At 44.9% G+C, this 18,754-nt stretch overlaps 1 protein-coding gene across 5 annotated transcripts in view; it reads right to left on the bottom strand.

Moving 5' to 3' along the window:
• Positions 1-13,222, bottom strand: part of FCHO2 (FCH domain only 2) — a 532,544-nt gene extending 519,322 nt beyond the window's left edge. For all 5 annotated transcript variants that reach the window (XM_029574710.1, XM_029574736.1, XM_029574720.1 and 2 more), the window contains exon 1: positions 12,981-13,222. In XM_029574710.1, coding sequence (XP_029430570.1) covers positions 12,981-13,013 — 33 coding nt within the window. In that variant the 5' untranslated portion in view covers positions 13,014-13,222. The remainder of the gene's footprint in view (positions 1-12,980) is intronic.
• Between the last annotated feature and the right edge of the window lie 5,532 nt (positions 13,223-18,754).

Here is an 18,754-nt window from a genome sequence, read left to right as displayed (position 1 = left end):
TATAGAGATGGCTCAGCAAGAAGAAAGTGAATTTATTGAAATGGCCCAGTCAAAGCCCAGATTAAAAAAAACCAAAAACACAACCTATAACAAGACTTGAAGACTGCAGTCCACAGACAATCCCCAGCCAACTTGAAAGAGCTTGACCTATTCTGCCAAGAAGAATGGACAAAAACTACCCCATCCCACTGTGCGAAGTTGGTAGGCATGTATCATAAACAACTCACAACTGTTATTGCTGCAAAATGAGCTTCCATAAAACTATTGCATCAAGGGATGTGAAGACTTATGCAATAAAAACTTTATTTTTTTCATTCTTAATTACACTTGGAATATAAGTGTTTTTCCAGGATGAATTTTGCTTTGTATATTTTTAGACAGCAGAATGTGAAAAATGTAAAGGGTATGAAGACTAACAAGGCACCATAATTACAGATATCTATACCCACTGTATATTTAAACCTATATGATAATGTACTAACACAATAATCCTTTTGCAGGGCAGGGCTAAGAATGTTGCAACATACTTGATATTTCATAATGCAAAAGAGAAGTGACAAAGAACTTGACTTTTCACATTCAATGTTCAGTAGAACAAAGAAAGAAAACATTTCCACAATTAAAAATGAAATGAAAAATTTAGTGTTAAGCACACCACACTGAAAAGCTGCTCAAGTGAAACTACTGTTAACAGCACAAAAATCCCCCGAAAGGTTATCAATATATTCCTAATCATGACAATAGAACTCAAACTACTAAAATGGTCACAGGCTTTTATTCTTCCATGTCCTTTTATACATGTTTTGTGCTTATGCAAGAAGCCTCCTTGGGAAAAAGTTCTCACCAACAAAGAGAGTGAAGCAGGATCATAACTAAATATATTATAGAATAAAAGTCATGCCAACAAAATACTCTTCTGTGATTTCCCACATATGAGGTCTAGTGGTCACTCATCACTTGCATACATGTTGCAGTATTGGTTGAAATTACAGTTTGGCAATATGGATACAGCAGGTATGGGCAATGAATTACATGTCTAATTCCTATAGTCTAGAACTATTTAGGATGAGCAATCGTGAAACAATTTTCCAGCAACACAGAAGTTTAGATGGGTTGTTAAATCCCTGGTGAATGCATGGAAAGTGAGCTCAACTTAAAGGCAGATGAGACCAGCCACAGACTAGCTTTTATTACTAGGTGGGTTAGACAAAGATATTCAAAGGTGACTGGAAATCAAATATTGTTCCTTAATATACAAAGATGCATCACTACACTTTTGTCCAGTGAACAGAGAAGTATAAACGTGAGAAAATGAGGGCAACCTTGGAGCACTGAACACTTGGCCCAATGGTCACATACTGCTAGATACTTTTTACATACAAGCAGATGTAGGTATCTAAAAGCCTAATCTGAACAGACCAATATTTTAGAAATCAATGCAGGCAGATAATAGAACGGAGGTCAAATAAAAGAAAATGTATTATTTTGCCTATAGTCTTTTTATTCATCTTCCAAGGACCGCGCACTTTATTCTCTGTCACAGTCTTGCATACTAGAATGTTACAGAGCTATCACTAACTTTTTCTGTTCTTCTTCTAGAATGCAACACAAAAAAAAAAAAGATTTTTCACAGTTGAGAGGAAAAGCAAGATTGCTTACCGTAAACAGTGTTTTTCGTAGATAGCAGGATGAATTAGCCGTGCTGTCTGGGACGTCCTTCCGGGATGGCTGGGCGGAGCTTGACCAAGCTGATAAGAGCTTTGCTCTGTGTGCGGCTACGCATCCTTTCCCACGTGGCTCCATTTTCTCCTCAGTCTATTTGAAAGCATGTTTGCGTAGCGTGAAGTGGAGACTGTCCGGTGAGGTGGGCGGGTCAGCATGGCTAATTCATTTACAGTAAGCAAACTGCTTCTTTCCCCTGCAGATAAACTGGCTGAATTAGCCATGCTGTCTAGGAGTCCCCAGCTGAAGGTTGTGAGCACAGCATGAAGGGCCCCTGTGGGGACTCTGTGCAGTTCCCGAGGCTGAGTAACATGTATTGTGCCCAAACTGATCTGGTCTAGCAGACAGCCTCTAAAGTGGTCCCTGACTGGAGAATGGATCTGCCCATCACCACATCTACAGCGGCCTGCTGGTTGAGACAGTAATGGGAAGTGAAAGTATGCAGCGAAGACCACGTAGGTGAGCTACTGACGCTGCCATCACTCTCACCTGATGGGCCTTTGACGAACTGGTCAGGGTCGCTGATCTTTTATTGTAACAGAACTGAATGCATCGCGAAATCCAAGTCGAGAGTCTCTTGGACACCAGCAGACCCGGGGCATTCGGGTTGAAAGAAACAAATAACTGTGAGGTTCTAGATTTGGAGTGCGTTCTACGCTTATAGTAGGCTAAGGTTCGCTTGCAGTCCAGCGTATAGAGCCACCTCTCAGCCTCATCTTTGGGAGGCTTTGGAAAAAAGATTTGCAAGGTAATGGTTTGATTAATGAAGAAAGCTGAAACTACCTTGGGTAAGAATGAGGGGTGTGTCCAAAAAGTCACCTTGCTGTGATGAAATTCAAGGTATGGCGAATAGTGAACCAGAGCCTGCAAATCGCTGACTCTTCTTGTAGAGATCAGGGCGACCAAAACCAGAGCTTTCCAAGAGAGATCTTTCATATGACTACTTTCCAGAGGTTCGAAGGGGGGAAGCGCAAACTGTTCCAGTACCAGGTTGGAGGTCCCATGGAACAGGCAGCCTGTGATCACAGTTGTAGAATGCCCTTCATGAGACGAGAGACTAGTGGGTGATTGGACACCAACAGGCCATTGCAGGGATGATGATAGGCTGCAATGGCACGGACATGGACCTTCACCGAAGCTGTCGCCAGTCCCACTTGGAAAAGAGAATGGAGATACTCTAAAATGAGTTCCGGTGAGCAGAAGAAGGGGGGACTATGTCCTTGTCACACCAGGCTGAGCATCTGAGCCACTTACCCGGACGGTTCCTTTCTGGTAGATTTCCTGGACGGCAAGTGTAGGTGACAATACAGTCCTTTCAACCTCCACGCAGTGAGATGCAGCGAGGAGTGCATGGGGTGAAGCAGGGTGCCATTGTCTGTCGCCGAGGGAAATAGGTGGTTCAATGGAGAATCGCACTAGATAGGCATACCACGGTTGCCTTGGCCAAGCTGGAGCTATCAGGATGAGGTCAGTGACGTCCACAATACATTTCTGTATCGTTCGAGTGGGATCAAGGGGTAAGCGTAGAGAAGCCCTCCCATCCATAACCTAAGAAACTAGTCCTGCATGAGTCATTCCCAGCTGGGGTAGACTGAGCAGAACATCTGTACCTTCCGTGGCAAAGAGATCCATGCATGGAAGTCTCCAAGTTTGGAAGAGGTCCTCCACCATGTCCTGGTGAAGCTCTCATTCATGTGGATGGAAGATCCTGCTGAGCTTGTCTGCTTTGGTGTTCTCCACCAAGATAGGTAGGTTGCACTTCTCTGCCCATTCCCAGGATGCACACCGCTTCCCTGCACAACATCCAGGAACCGGATCCTCCTTCCTTGTTTATGTAGAACACCGTGACCTGATTGTCCATGTGGACCATGACTGTTCTCCCTCATAGGAACCCCTCAAACGTGCGTATGGCATTCCCAATCACTCGGAGCTCTAGGAGGTTTATCTGTTGGATTTTCTCCCAGCCGAACCAAAGCCCTTGGGTTCGTACTTGGTCCAAATGGACTCCCCACCCCTTGTTTGAGGCATTTGTGGCGAGGATTAGCTCTTGAGTTGGGGGGGGGGGCGAAGCAGTGCCCCGCTTGAAAGAGTTGTGGGACGCAACCACCAACCTAAATCCGCTTTCATGCTCCAGGTCAGATTCACTCACCAGGACAGTGGATGCGAGAACTGTGTCCATTGTATCTTCAGCCCCCATTGCAGGCACCATATGTGAAAGCGGGTATGCAGCACAACATACATGGCCACTGCCATGTGGCCCATCAGGGTCAAGATCTGGCAGGCCAAGGAATGAGTACAGTCTCTCAGTTGAATGGCCAGGGTGTGCAGCATGAGGGCCCTGTCCGCCAGAAGGAATGCTCTGCCCAGTGCAGTACTTATACAGCCCAAATGAACCACAGTTTCTGCGCTGGCTGAAGACTAGACTTTTCAAAATTGATAAATTCCAGCCCTTCCAGGCACTGGATTGTGGTTTATAAGCTGCTCTGAAGATTGGCAGGTTACAGTGCCACTATCAACCAGTCGTTGAGGCAAGGAAACTGGATTCTTTGATTCCTAAGGTAGGCCACTGCTACAGCTAAGCCCTTGATGAAGACTCTCAGGGCAGATGAGAGACCAAAAGGGAGCACCTTGTACTGGAAGTGATGTTTGTTGACATGGAAACACAGGTATCGCCAGGAGGAACAGTGCATAGGAATGTGAGAGTATGTGTCCTTGAGGTCCAGTGAAAACATCCATTTGTTGGGCTGTAGAAAGGGAAGGATGGGTGTTACGGGTTCAGACCATGCACATTGGTATCCTGCCCAGGGGGGAATAATCTCATATAAACACACACACAATTATTGGGATTATACCTGGGGGCTTGAACCCAGGGGCTTATCCCCTACACAAATGGCCACAAACAAATTTGATTCAGTACATCACAGTTCCAGGTATTTAGGAAAGGGAGTTTATTTGAGCGATAGGAGGATAGAACAAATAAAATCAGATCAGATCGAAGTAGTAATGGCAGATAACAATTGCTACATAGATATAAAAAGCTTACATTTCCAAAGGATCAGCCATACCATCATGTCCAGGGCTCTCTCTATCGCTGTCTCCCCTTATACACTAACTATTGTGAAAACAGCCCCGTTCCCTCCCTCTGAGTGCTAATCAGTTTTTCAGACACAGCTGTGCAGCCTCGATTCTCTCTCTCAGGCTTCAGTATAAGTTCATTGCTAGTTTTCTCATCATAGACTTAGTGGAATAAATAAACAAACAGAGTCTTGCCTGTTCGTAAATATTTAACAGTGTAAAACAGTAAACAGGAGTTCACTCAGAGGTTGGCCTGTGGCCTTCAAACTAGTTTGTGTCTGTGTGAAAACTCTGAATCCATACGGCCTAGCCTCTATATACTCTATATCCTCAGCAAAAAGTAAAAAAAAAATGACTAACAATGGTCTTGAGAGAGATGTCATCTTGAACACTTCTCCCTTTTTAGGAACTTGATAACGCATAAGTCCAGGATTAGGCGAAGTTCTCCCGAGTTTTTGGGGATGAGGAACTATTGGGAATAAAACACCTGGGTCAGCTGACTACTGGGAATCCGCTGGATAGAATGTTGTTGGATCAGGTTGGTGACTTCCTCTTGCAGCCAGTGACGGTTCTCTGAGGTTGTCCAATTCAACCTTACTCGGCGGGGAGATCTGGTGTGTTCTTCAAGTTCAAGGGGTACTCCTCTCTGATGATATTGAGCACCCAGAGGTGTTCGCTTCCCAAGAATGGTAGAAACGGGAAACTCTCATCCTACTTGTAGTGGTAAGAGTGGCCCAGATACCTCTAAAACCCTGCTGGGTTTTCGTGTTGTTGTTATTCGGGGGGCAAGCACTGCCGTCTCTGGTTCCATTGCCTGCTGCGACTGTTTGTGTTGTTGTACTAGCTGTGGCCGGGTTTGCGGCTAAGGCAGCAGACAGTAAGATGAATATGGCCTGTATGGCTGTATTTGGAAATAGGTCTTCCAGTATGATGGGTAATACTTCTTGCCCGAGGACTGCTGGTTGGTGGGAGATGCCAGGCACAAGACCGCTATGTTCTGCTCCTTTAATTGGGCCACAGTCTTGCACAGTGTTGTGTCCGGTGCCCGACGCCCTCTCTCCACCCTCCTCACTTCGTTGGCACCTCCCTCTTCGTCCGCAGGAAGATTGGCTGCCGCAGCGTCCTCCTGCCGAGGTACTCTGGCGTCCCCGGATCGGCTCCACGCTGCAAATCGCCACGTTTCTGAGGCCTAGGGGAACGCGCGCGGCACGGCCCCAACAGAAGTACCGGCAATGGCACGAACCTCGGGGGCGTCCCCCGAAGATGACGTCACCCGCGACGGATATTTAAGGTCTCAGTATTTGCTAACACATCAAGTTAGCAAGGATAAGGATTCGTTCTGAGCTACTCTGCTTCCTCGGACTTACCAGGGGTACCCGCTCCTCGGGGGCCTCGCTCTCTTCTTGTTTTTCGGGTCAGTCTGGAATCTGTACTCGCTCCTCGAGGGCCTATGTTCCCGGACTTGTTGCTGAATTCCCTTCTGCCTGGAAGTCTTCTCTGCCTAACTACTTCAGTGAGTTACCATCGCTCTCTCAGAGCTTTCCCTGGAACAGGTACTCGCTCCTCGAGGGCCTACACCTTCCAGCTCCTGGACTTCTGTGAGACAGTGTGTGAGTGTTACCATCTGGTTCGGTATATGAACTTTGCATACCCTGCCTACTCACTATATTTCAGTTTCTCTCCAGCTCAGCCTCCAGGGATCGCTGTTCCAGTATCTGAGGAACTGCAGCCCAGCCAGGCATTCCAGCTCACTACCACCACCTCTGGTGGTTCAATATACTGTTTAATAAAAGAACTAGTGTGTGTCTGTCTCCAAACTCTGAGCCTGACCGGTAGTCCTCTCGGGATCTTCCCCCGGGGGCGTGGTCATCGGTCACTGGCCCAAGGATCCACCCACAACTATCCCAAACTATAACAGATTGCTAACTCCTGCAATCCGACTACACAGATTGCTAACTCCCTAGCAGATTTTCCAACACACAGCTTGTCTCCAAACAGGTTGTCCGGGAGACAGGGGAGGTTAGCCAACTTCTCGTGAACATCCTCCCAAATGGCGCTGGCCCAAAACCACGCCATCCTCTAAGCGGCTATGGCTCCTATTGTAGTATGTGCGGAAGTCTCGAAAGCGTCATATATTGTCCGCAATAGATTTATTTATTTATTTATTTATTTCAGGTTTTTATATACCGGCATTTGAGAGCGCAGTCCCATCATGCTGGTTCACATAAAACAGGGGTGCATTGTAAACATAAACTAAAACAATGGTGCGGAAAAGGCAGTTACATATAACAGGGTGATTAGAACTTGGCGGAGAAAGAAGAGAAAGGACAGGTTAAAAAATAAACATGTAAACAATAGTGGAGGTGGTTAATCATGGTGTAGGTGGTGATAAGGATTGGCGTGGAAGAGATAGGTCAGAGATAGATGCCTTAGCCCCTCTTCTAGGTCGTGAAATTGTTGTGGTGGGGCCTCATCTGGCAAGGCAGTGGTAAAGTGGGGCTTTAGCACTGTAGGCACTCATATAAGTACTGTGTGATACAGAATTGGTGCTGCTGGATCTTCACATTCAGCATACCCGCCTAGAACGCTCTTCTGCCAAAGTAGTCCAAGTACTTACAGTTGTGCCCTGGAGGAGTATTCGAATGAAGACGTGATTTTTTAGCCCTCTTCATGGCCGACTCGACCATCACGGAGGCATGCAGGAGTTGGACCATGCTGTAGAACGGAGACTGACGCATCCAAAATTTGAGATGTCTTCCGTGAGATCACGACCACAAAAGGGGAACTCCCAAGCCTTTGGCATGACTGAGTGGGATGGCAAGGCGGTTGGCTTGGCTTACGCTTCGAAGATCTTCAGGATTCCAAAAACCTCAGCGCGAGGGTCTGGCACCTTTCGCGTTTCGATGTTGAGCCTAGTGCCCACCTTTCTCCACAAATTTTGAATAGGAAAGGTCCTCTGGTGGGGAGGCCGGATTAGATTGCTCCTCCAGCAGGTCAGATGGGTACCCCATCGAGAACCTGGCGACATAAGTGATGAGAGCTGCGGGGAGACGTCAGATTACTGAGAGTGCCCAGGAGCCAGGCTGCTGGAATGAGGCTCCAGACTAATGTCCCCTTGCAAAGGTGGTCTGCACCGTGGGGAGTCTTTGCATGGAATGGGACGGGGTGGAATTTGCTGCTTCCCTGATCTTTCATGGAGGAGAGGAACTGAGTCAAGATCCTGGAAATCTGTGGCATCACCTGTGAGGCCAGGTCACCACAACCCAGACGGGATGACGAATCATCTGTCAGGGATTCCTTGGTGGCAGTGCTGCAAGCAGTATGTCCAAGTTGGGACCCCTGGACTGGACTTTCGCCCACTCTGTTGAGGAAGACCTCTTGTGCCACTTTCAGAGGGGCTCCTGCAACCGCCCTGAAGACCTCTTCGGTCTGGAAACTGAAGACAAATATGAGGAGCCCGTGGATGCATATCCAGATGCCAGCTCCTCATCAGAAAAGACAAGATTCACTAAATCATCAGGGGCGAAGGCTCCTCTGCAGGTCCACGGCTGGAAGTGGCTTCTGGAGGACTTGCCAGTCGAGGAGCCGAAGGCGGGTGGATCCTGACTTCTGGATGTTTTTTGCGTCGAGGTGTGCGAGGCGACGTGTCCTTGCGTCACGTCAAAGGGCTGTCCTGCATCGATCCTGATGACTTCCGGCAATGATGCGTCGATTCTTCCTTGCACTTCAACAAATGCGTCGACGGTGCATCACACGTATGGCACTGCATGGTGTGCATGCATCTCAGTGCTTCGGTCAGCTGCGTCGGGGCTTAGACTCCGGATGATTCTGGTTGCGATCGGCACATCTCCTGACACTCCATGTGCCTGGATGGGTTGAGGGCACTGAGGGACGGAGGGGGGCTCTCAGACCTGACCTTGTTTGTTTGGCGGCCCAAGGAGGTGGCCCTTTTGGATTTTTTAGGGCGATCCAAGCGCAACCCCAGAGAAGAGTGGGCCAAAAGGTGCTGCTCTGAGCTGAGGGCATAAGACTGAGTCTCCCTTTCACAGCCAGGCAATTTTGGTGGTGTGTTGGCGCTGGGCCCAGGGGGACATGCAGCCGCGGTCCCAGCATGCCGCCTGTTCATGGTCTGGTCATGGCATAATAGTTGTGCCCGGTGACAGACAATCTTTCCACACTGGCAGAATTTAAAGCCAGGCGGTCTCAGTGGCATTTTCACAAAAATAAATGCTCTCTGAGGAGAGAAAAAAGGCTGCAGCGTGGAAAGAACAGACTGGGGAGAAAATGGAGCCGCGTGGGAAAGGACTTACAGCCACACACAGAGCAAAGTTCTGTCATCTTTAAGAAGCTCCGCCTAGCCACCCCAGAGGGACATCCCAGACAGCATGGCTAGTTCAACCCGCTTATCTGCGGGGAAAAAAATGCCCTTCTACAGAATTTATTTTGATAAAACTGCCTTGCATCTAGAACATAGCTACATTAATTTATCAGAATTTCTTTGACATGAACAGGACCACACACAAACATTTCAAAACAGCATTTCAACTCCTACATTAAATATTCAAGTTATTTTTCAATACATGCATGTTTGAAACAATATTTAAAACAAATTACCTGAAACCAAAAAGGCACAATAACCACAACCAATTTAGGAAATTTTAGAAAATCTTTTTTTTTCAATAAAGCATGTTTTAGATGGAGGCAGATGGGGGGAGAGGAAATACCAAATAATTCTAGCTCAGTACAGACACTTAATATGACAAACTGTTTTATATTTCATTGATCTGAAACGAGGGTAATAAAAGCTATGTAACACATATGGAATTGTTATACAAACATAACTCTTGCAATGACAACTGTAGTAACCTTTACAACTAAGCATTCTGATTGGTTCAGAGTACCAAACTATTTCATTAAAGTAAAGGCAAACATATTTGGGTTGTTTTTTTTTATCAATAGCCAACAGTTTACAGCAAATTAGGTGGTTTTGAACATTGAACTGAAATGAATTTAAAAACAAATTAAATAATTTTACTTTAGGACCAGAGCTTTCCAAAACATTTTTTCACTACTCCAGACAGAAACTACGTAGTGCTCGCTAGACATCAGCCAGGGGTCTTCAGACATATAAAAGCACCTTATAATGCAATACTGTTTGACATTTTACCTCTAGAACCTGGATTCTTTTCCCCAAGCATGGAAGTCTGAAAAATTCTAGAGAGTCTTCTCATATAGAGACTTACAAACTCAGTAATAGTGCATGAACTTTCCACATGCTGTATGTATTGTTCCAAAATGTTAGTAAAGTGGCTAATATTGCTTAGTTGACATCAATTACTAAAAATGTTTAAAGCTATTTTCAAACCCCCCGAAGAGGGTTGCTAATCTGTGATGAAACTTCATAAAAAAAAGAATAGCAGTTAAGAGTACAGGTTGTGTTTTGGATTTGATTATTCAACCTTTCCAAACCCAACCTAGAGGCAAGTTACATTTCAGGTACAGTAAGTAGGTCCCTGCCCCAGAAGATTTTAAATCTAAGGAGATTGTTTACTAAATGTTTTCTTCCATTTTACATCTATTGGAAAAATGCAAAGTAAATAAAGCCCTAAGTTTGTATCTAGGACAATGGAGAGTGAAGTAGGGGAAGCAGGATTTGAACTCTGGCTTTCCTGGTTCTCAGCCTGCTGTTCTAACCACTACACTACTCCTTTGAAATTTAAAGACAAACTACCACAGATTTTTTTAGATTATTATTACAGGGTTCATTTGTAAATCACAGCCAAGCTTTCTGAATGTAATTGCTTTATAAATTTTTAATGTGGTACTATGGTAATGAGACCTTGGCTTCTGATGATACTGTGGGCATGAAATTCCTGCACTTGACATCACTACAGCTCCATCGATAGACAGTTGCAGTCCTGAGAGCCAAGCTCCCACTATCATAATACCGGATGGAATCAATTACCAATACCAAGTTAAAGTATTAGAAAGAGTGCCCTACTTTTGAAAAAAGGCTATTTCTCAATATCATGAACTATGACTACTAATGATCTTAAAAAAAAAAAAAAAAATCACCCTCTAAACCAAAATTTTAGCAGCTTTATACAACCAGGAAAAGATCAAACATTAAGTCCTTGAGAACTCAGACTATTAAGTATTTTTGTTTAAGAAGTAATGGAACATTTTATAAGCACATAGAAACACCCAGTGTATTCCAAATTGACTTCCTAGATAATTGCAGCCACAAGGTGTAGCACTTACCTAATATATAGTTATTACCGTATAACTCATCATTCCCTATCATGTATAATGGCTTGCACAGGCCATGTGATAATTAGAATGACTGTCTTTGGAGGAGTATAGTAAAAGTATGGAATTCAAACATAACTATAAAACTAGATATCAATAACTCCAAACACCACATTTTGAAATTTTATACAAACATTAAATTTAAAGGAATTAGGAAGCACTGTATTACCTGTGAATGGTAAAAAGTCATTCAGCTTCATATGGTCATTACTAACAAATGATATTGCACTTTATTCCATTACAAGATATTTATGCCATAAAAAATACATAGATTACATCTTAAAGGTTGTTAATAACCTTACTATAAAACAAAGTTTGCTACCTTTGATTTTAAGCATGGTTAATCCCCTTAGAGGGTATCAAGTTTAAAAATGATGAGCAATTTAGTTAAATATTTTGGGCACAAAAGCAGCTTGGCCTATTTTGATGGGATGCCACAGTGTATATAGCTTTATATTAGCAACCCATCTCTAAACTTGGTTGCCTACATCCTCTCCAGTTAAAATGGAATAAAAAGCACAAATAACCTAGGACTCTTTAGACAATGTGTTTAGAACGTACCACTAACATTTAAAACAAGTATGGAAAACTTTGGAGTCATCCCATCAGTTGGGCCCAAGACTAAATGATGACATGTTGAGAGAAGTTAACAGTTTTAAAACATTCCAATTCAGTTTTCCAAACTTCAGGACAAGACCACAGGTTTCGCCAGCAGATCAGTCCAGACCACAGGTTTCTCCAGCAGATCATGTACAAAAACAATAAAGCTGATTAAGGCTATTCATTGATATATTTTCATTTAATACAACCACCACCATACAGAAATGAGAACCATGCTCTGAAAGACAAACAGCCAAATCCATATATACTCGACAAAAAATTATGTACGTAGTTTCAATAAAACAGGAAAAGCAAACTGTATTGAGCAGCTAAAAAACCAAAGAAAATACTGTTTTAAGTCATATTGTTTTGTCAGTACTGTTCCTATTTAATACATTGCCTAATAAGTACCTATGGTAGTATAGAAGGATAATGATTTCCATTGTAAACCGATTTGATATGTCACTTTGGTACATGAATGTCGGTATATAAAAGCTCCAAATCAATTAAATAAATAATCAATTAATTAATAATTAATTAATGAGAATAAACCTGAATGAAGAGATTGTTTTATTACATAGTTTGATGTTATGGTTCTGGAGTAAATTCTAGTGTGGAATATAACAGCTCCACAAAGGAGGGCCCAAGAAGCCAAATATTCCTGCTCTGATTGTTATATTCCACACTAGAATTTACTCCAGAACCATAACATCAAACTATGCAATAAAACAATCTGCTTCATTCAGGTTTATTCTCATTATCCTTCTGTACTACCGTAGGTACTTATTAGGCAATGTATTAAATATGAACAGTACTAACAAATAAAACAAAACAATATGACTTAAAACATTATTCTCTTACAAGAAGTTTAAAAAAAACAAACTACTACTAATGTTCCAGTCACACGAACTTAGTTGCGGAAGCGCCACGGTGGTTCCGTAAACAAAAATGACAGGGAAGCCAACCAATTAGAAAGTAAAATTTCCCAAGCACCCCGCCTTTTGTACCATCTATAGCCAATCACTAGCTTACAACCCCCAAGTGCACTCGCACCCCCGGCTCATTCGGGAGAGGGGGGGGAGCTGAACAGTGCCCAGGCCTGAGCCGCTTACCACTGGTCAAAGCTCAGGAACTACCGCCCTCCACCATCCTGCACCCAACGGCCGGGAACCTGACAGCTTTCATAGGCACAAAAGGCAGTTTCTGACCATCGCTATCGCACCTGCGACCGTCCATAAGCCAAAGGAAAAAAAAAGAAATATAAGTAAACCTACCCAAAAATTGGTCACAAAATACGCCATTATCATGATGCAAAGTATCGTTCACTTCGGCTGCTGCGAGCGTTCCTGTTTTAAGTCTCCCACTCCGCTCTTCAAGTTCCCGTTTCCGCCGACTGTCCCTATACGTGCAACTCAAAACCGAGAGGTGGCGACTACTTAGCCCCTGTGCGTGTGTCGGAGAATAGCGAATTGGAAACAGCGCCGCCCTTGTTATGTCCCTGCTCTTTCAGCATAGCCCCACAGGGGAAAAAAAAAAAAAAAAAAAAAAAACTGAAGGGAAAAAAAAGAGTGCGCACGCTTGTGTAGCCTGCGTGCATGCGTATAACCGAAAGAACCCGCTCATCGAGTTCTTCAGGTTTGGAGCCCCCTTCCCAACCGCCGTTCACATTACTTGTGCGCGCATGCGGCTGCCGGTTAACATTCAAGAAACTTTATTGAGATATTTCGTACATGTGCTGCTATGATAAAGAAAAATTGATAAAGGGAAGCAATTATAAAATACAAAAGAGAGGGGGACAATGCCAGGGTTCTGGTGATGTTTCTGCTTCTCCCGCTTTGCACTGCATGCAGTCCTGACTTCTTCAGGTTTCCATTTCTATTTTTGATTGCATGTTTCTGTTTTTAATCATAGTGTTTTAGTCTGTATTTGGGAAAGGTCTGTATTCTACTAGTGTTTAGCTTCTGTGTGCAATTCTAGAGCAATCCAACCAATTTACTATATTTTTGCACCTGCACATCCCCATAGAAAATATGTGTTCTGGGGCTTGTACCATTTTCGATGCTGCCTTTTCATAAATAGACTTTGCTGCAGTTTTGCGTCCTGGCAGTTAGTACTGTATGTGTACAGGGAGGGAGTGAAGATGTGGTACTTACTGGGGCACAGCGGTACGAAGGGTGCCTCGAGGTGACCTCATGGAGACAGGAAGGGGGCTATAAAGCGGTACGAAGCTTGGGTTGGTTGGTTGTGTTGTTTTGTTTTTTAATTAATTTAAGTGGCTTTTTCCTGGCACTAAGTTTTGCTCTATATTTTAGGATAGTAGTGAAGGGGTTCAATTTCGTGACCCCCCCCTGAAGTACGAACGAGCAACTGAACATCCTCCGACTAATCATGCCAGCAGTGAAACGCACAGCCATCTTGAACATACTAATATTTGCAACGCAAATGATACGTAATGCGTAGTGACGCAGTGGCGCACTAATTTTTAGCGTAACGTAACGTAACTCCATTTTGGAATAATACTTTGTATTGTATTAATACGAATGCCAATGTAAAATGTCTAACACGTCAATTAAATGACGAAACAATAGTCTGATCTTAAGCTACACCTACTAGAGGACCACGCTAGCTAATGCTTGTTCAGCAATTTGTGAAATGTTTGTTCAGCAAAAACCAGGACGCATGTGTGAAAGATAAGAGTTGTAAAGTGCATAAAAGTTTGCTCCGAAGGGGGCGTGGCATGCAGTTGTACTGAGCCTTTGTCTTAGCTGCATCTTGCTGGCAATAAAAGTCTATCTTTACGGATCAGTTGTCTGGACCTCCTTACTGACTAAAAAGAGACGGTTACATTTGGCGAGCCAGCCAGGAGGTACCGGGGACGCTATTTTAGCCCCCCAGTGGGTCCGGTAGTTTGGTGGCGGAGCGATCCCCCAGACGCACCTGGTGAGTGGCCACCGCTGAGTTCAGCGATCAGGTTTCTGAGGGGACCGTTCCACAGAAATTCTTCTGAGACCTCTGGGCTGGTGATCTGGGAAGAAGGCTTTCGTGACGATCGGAAGAACCCTGCAGGCGAGTATTATGGGAATGATGGGAAAAGTGAAGAATAGCTAAAAGAGTAGCAAATAACCGGTCCATCCGTGAGGGGACCGAGGGGGCTTTGATCACACCCCAAGCGGTGGTTTGGTAGGAATTGCATTCCGAAAGCCACGCGCATAAAAAGAGGAAAAAGAAGTAACGCGTACGATAGTGGGAATAGGTTTCTTGTTGTGTGAAAGAGAGTGAATGGCCTCGCAGTTCTAGGCCGGGCTGACCGCGTCCTAGTCGGGGCGATTGTGACCCTTTTGTGTCTGACGGATACGGACCCCTTACCTATCCGTCTTCCCTTCCCTCCTTTGTCTGTGAATTCTATCCTAATGGGAGGGGGCTATTCAACTCCACTAAAAGTTATGACGGAACACTATAGTGAAGTGTTCGATAAACGTAAATGTACGAAGCCCGGAATGATTCAGCGATGCACCCATAGGTGGCCCGGTTTGTGTGTAAATTGGCCTCCGGAAGGAACTTTCAATTTCCAAACGGCCACAAGGGTCCTGAAAATAGTTGAGAAAGAAGAGAATCCGGGTTGCCCTGAGGATAAGCCATACATAACTGCTTGGATTGCAGTTATCGAGAATCCTCCGAAGTAGGCAAAGAAGTTAGTGGAGGGAGCCGCCCTCGTAATGGTGGCGCAAGTAAACAAAATGGGAGACCGGAAGTCCTCAAACCGGAAAAGAAAGGGAAGGGCGGCCATCTTAGGAATAAAGGACCATGCGTCATCTGCGGCGGCCATGTTTGTAGTGCAAGGGAATTCACGGACTCAAGAAAAAAAAATTAAACCCCTGCCGCCTGCAGTACTGCCTGACGCAGAAGATCTTCTGCCGCCACCCTATGCCCCTAGCTGCCCTCAATCGTATAATGCGCCACCAGATCCCCCAGCTCCCGCCGATGCCCAAGTTGATCATGAAATAATGCCGATTCCCGAAGTACGGCTTGAAGCGGAAGCGGCGGCGGCAAAAGTTGAAGACGGCGGCGAGTCGTCCGTGTCAGGCGGCACTCGCAGTAAAACCCAAGCCGCAAGTTTGCAACTACCAATTAGAGAAACAACCACCGTAGTTCCCGTGGTCCCTACTGAAGAAAACGAGTATAATACTACGCAAACTATAAAGTTGTTTACTTACATACCTTTCACTTCCAGCGATCTTTTTAACTGGAAACAGCTTGGCCCCTCTTACGCTGATAATCCAGATCAGATGCTAGATTTTTTACGAGGAATTTTTGCAGCCCATAACCCTAACTGGGCTGACATTCGGCATCTCGCCTCCATCCTTTTTACTACCGAAGAACGCCGACAAATACAATTAAACATGGAAGAAGCAGCTCGGCTGGGAGCCGGGTCAGACGGTAATCCAGATGAAGTAGTGAGAGAGCATGCCCCTGTCGCCGATCCCAATTGGGATTTCCAGACGGCTGCAGGGCGAGCCCGCATTGCTGCATACCAAGTCGCCTTTCTCGGAGCTTTAAAGAAAGGAAAGCAGAAAGTCATGAATATGGGAAAGATCCACGACGTGGTGCAAGGAAAAGACGAGACTCCTGGAATCTTTTTGGAGAGATTGATGGATGCATATCGGCAATACAGTCCATTCGACCCAGAGGACCCCAAGAGTCAGTCCGTCATAGTGATGAGCTTTGTCGGACAATCCTGTCCCGATATCCGCCAGAAGTTACAGAAATCAGAAGGATTTGAGGGAATGACTATTAGCCAGTTAAAAGCCATGGCTGACAGAGTTTATGTAAACCGAGAGCCGGACGGAGACAAGAAAGAAAAGAAAGAAAGTAGAAAGTTAAGAGAAAGTGTTAGTCTGTTAGCCGCAGCGCTGGAAGAAACGAATTTCGGAAACTCGGCCAGGCACTATCAGGGATATCCTGGGCCGAGAGGAAGGGGCAGGTCACCCTCGAGGGGACCGCCCAGAGGACGAGCAAGTAGAGGAGGATCGTTTAGGGGTGGAAGGATGCCGTTGGGAGCCAATCAATGTGCATTTTGTAGACAAGAAGGACACTGGAAGTCTGAGTGCCCAGAGTCCCTGCAAATGAAGCAGGAAGGATATACTCCGTCCAAACTAAAGGAAGCTGAATGGCAGATGACTGTAGGAGGAACCTCTGGCGAAGACAGTAGTGAAGCATGACTAGAGAAGGGAATTCTTCCATTCGATCCCTTAGTAGAAATCAAAGTAGGGACTGAGACATTTAAGGGATTGTTAGATACCGGGGCACAAAGATCAGTCATGACTACCGCTATTACCACGCCCACTTCGAAAAACATTTCTATTGTAGGGGCCTCTGGAAAGCCACTTATCGCTCCCTTTCTTCAGAAACGACAGGTTCGAGTGGGAGGACAATTAGTATCTCATCAGTTTCTCTACGTCCCGGGATGCCCAGTTCCCCTCATCGGAAGAGACCTTCTTTGTAAATTAAGAGCCAACTTACAATTCGAATCGACAGGAGAAATAAGAGCATCCTTCGCTGATAACCCAGACTCTCTCATCTGTCCACTCCAAGAAGAATGGAGATTACATCTCCCCATAGTCGAACATACTACTACGCACCGATATGGAGAAAACACCGTCCTCAACGAAAAGCGCAGACAGCTAATGGACAGTATACCTAAAGTATGGGCTGAACAAAACCCAGGAGGAATAGCCATCAACGCTACCCCTATTTGGATCGAGATGAAACAGAATGCACAGGTGATAAATCAATCTCAATACCCCATTCCGTATATGGCCAGATAAGGAATTCAGATACACCTGCAAAGATTGTATGATTTGGGCATTCTCCGGCGAATCCGATCTGCTTGGAACACCCCTTTGTTGCCAGTAAAGAAGCCTGGATCAAATGACTATCGACCAGTACAAGACTTAAGAAAAGTGAATAGTCAAGTAGCAGATCTAGTAGCCCTCGTCCCAAATCCGTACTCAATCCTGGCTCAAGTCTCTCCTGCATCAAAGTGGTACAGTGTCATTGATCTCAAAGATGCCTTCTTCTCCGTCCCGGTGGCGGAGGAATGTCAAAAGATTTTTGCTTTCACATGGGAAGATGCAGATACTGGAGTAAAGCAGCAGTACACATGGACTCGGTTGCCTCAAGGGTTTAGGCACTCACCTACGCTGTTCGGTGAGCAACTGGCAAAAGACTTAAAGATGTATCAAGTAAAGTATGGGCCAGTCATACAATACGTGGATGACCTTCTGTTGTTTCGAGAGACGTACCTCGAATGTGCGGTATCCACTCTTCAGCTGCTAAAGACGTTGTACTCAAAAGGGTATCGTGCAAGTAAAAAGAAAGCGCAAATCTGTGAATTGGAAGTAGAGTATTTAGGCTTCCAAATACGTGGAGGAACCCGATGTCTGGGGATTTCTCGCACCAGTTCTATAAGAGATCAACCTGTACCCACTTGCAAGAAAGAGCTCCGGGCGTTCCTTGGAGCTGCAGGATACTGTAGGCTGTGGATTGCTAACTATGCAGTTATTGCCCAACCCCTGTACGACAAGCTGCGGGGTAAAGAGGCAGAATCTCAACCCTTCCAATGGGAAGGAAACGAACTGGCAAGCTTACGTCAACTAAAAGAAGCCTTAATTGAACCACCTGCCTTAGGATTGCCAGATGTGATGAAACCATTCCATCTATTCGTCGACGAGAAAAAAGGCATGGCCATAGGGGTATTGACTCAAACCTTAGGCTCATGGGAACGACCTGTTGCATATCTGTCAAAAGGAATGGACAATGTGTCAAAAGGATGGCCGGGATGCCTCCGAAGCATTGCTGCTGCATGTCTACTGATACCCGAAGCTGTTAAGCTAACATTTGGACAGATTTTACAAGTAACAACTCCTCATACTATCCAAGGACTGCTAGAGACCCATGGACCAAAATGGATGACAAATTCACGTCTTGTAAAGTACCAAGCGTTACTATGTGAAACTCCAGAAATTCAAATACAGGACAGTAAAAACCT

The sequence above is a fragment of the Rhinatrema bivittatum genome, chromosome 1 (genome assembly GCF_901001135.1).
Source record: "Rhinatrema bivittatum chromosome 1, aRhiBiv1.1, whole genome shotgun sequence".
Taxonomy (NCBI): Eukaryota; Metazoa; Chordata; class Amphibia; order Gymnophiona; family Rhinatrematidae; genus Rhinatrema; species Rhinatrema bivittatum.
This window is presented reverse-complemented; position numbering and strand designations above follow the sequence as displayed.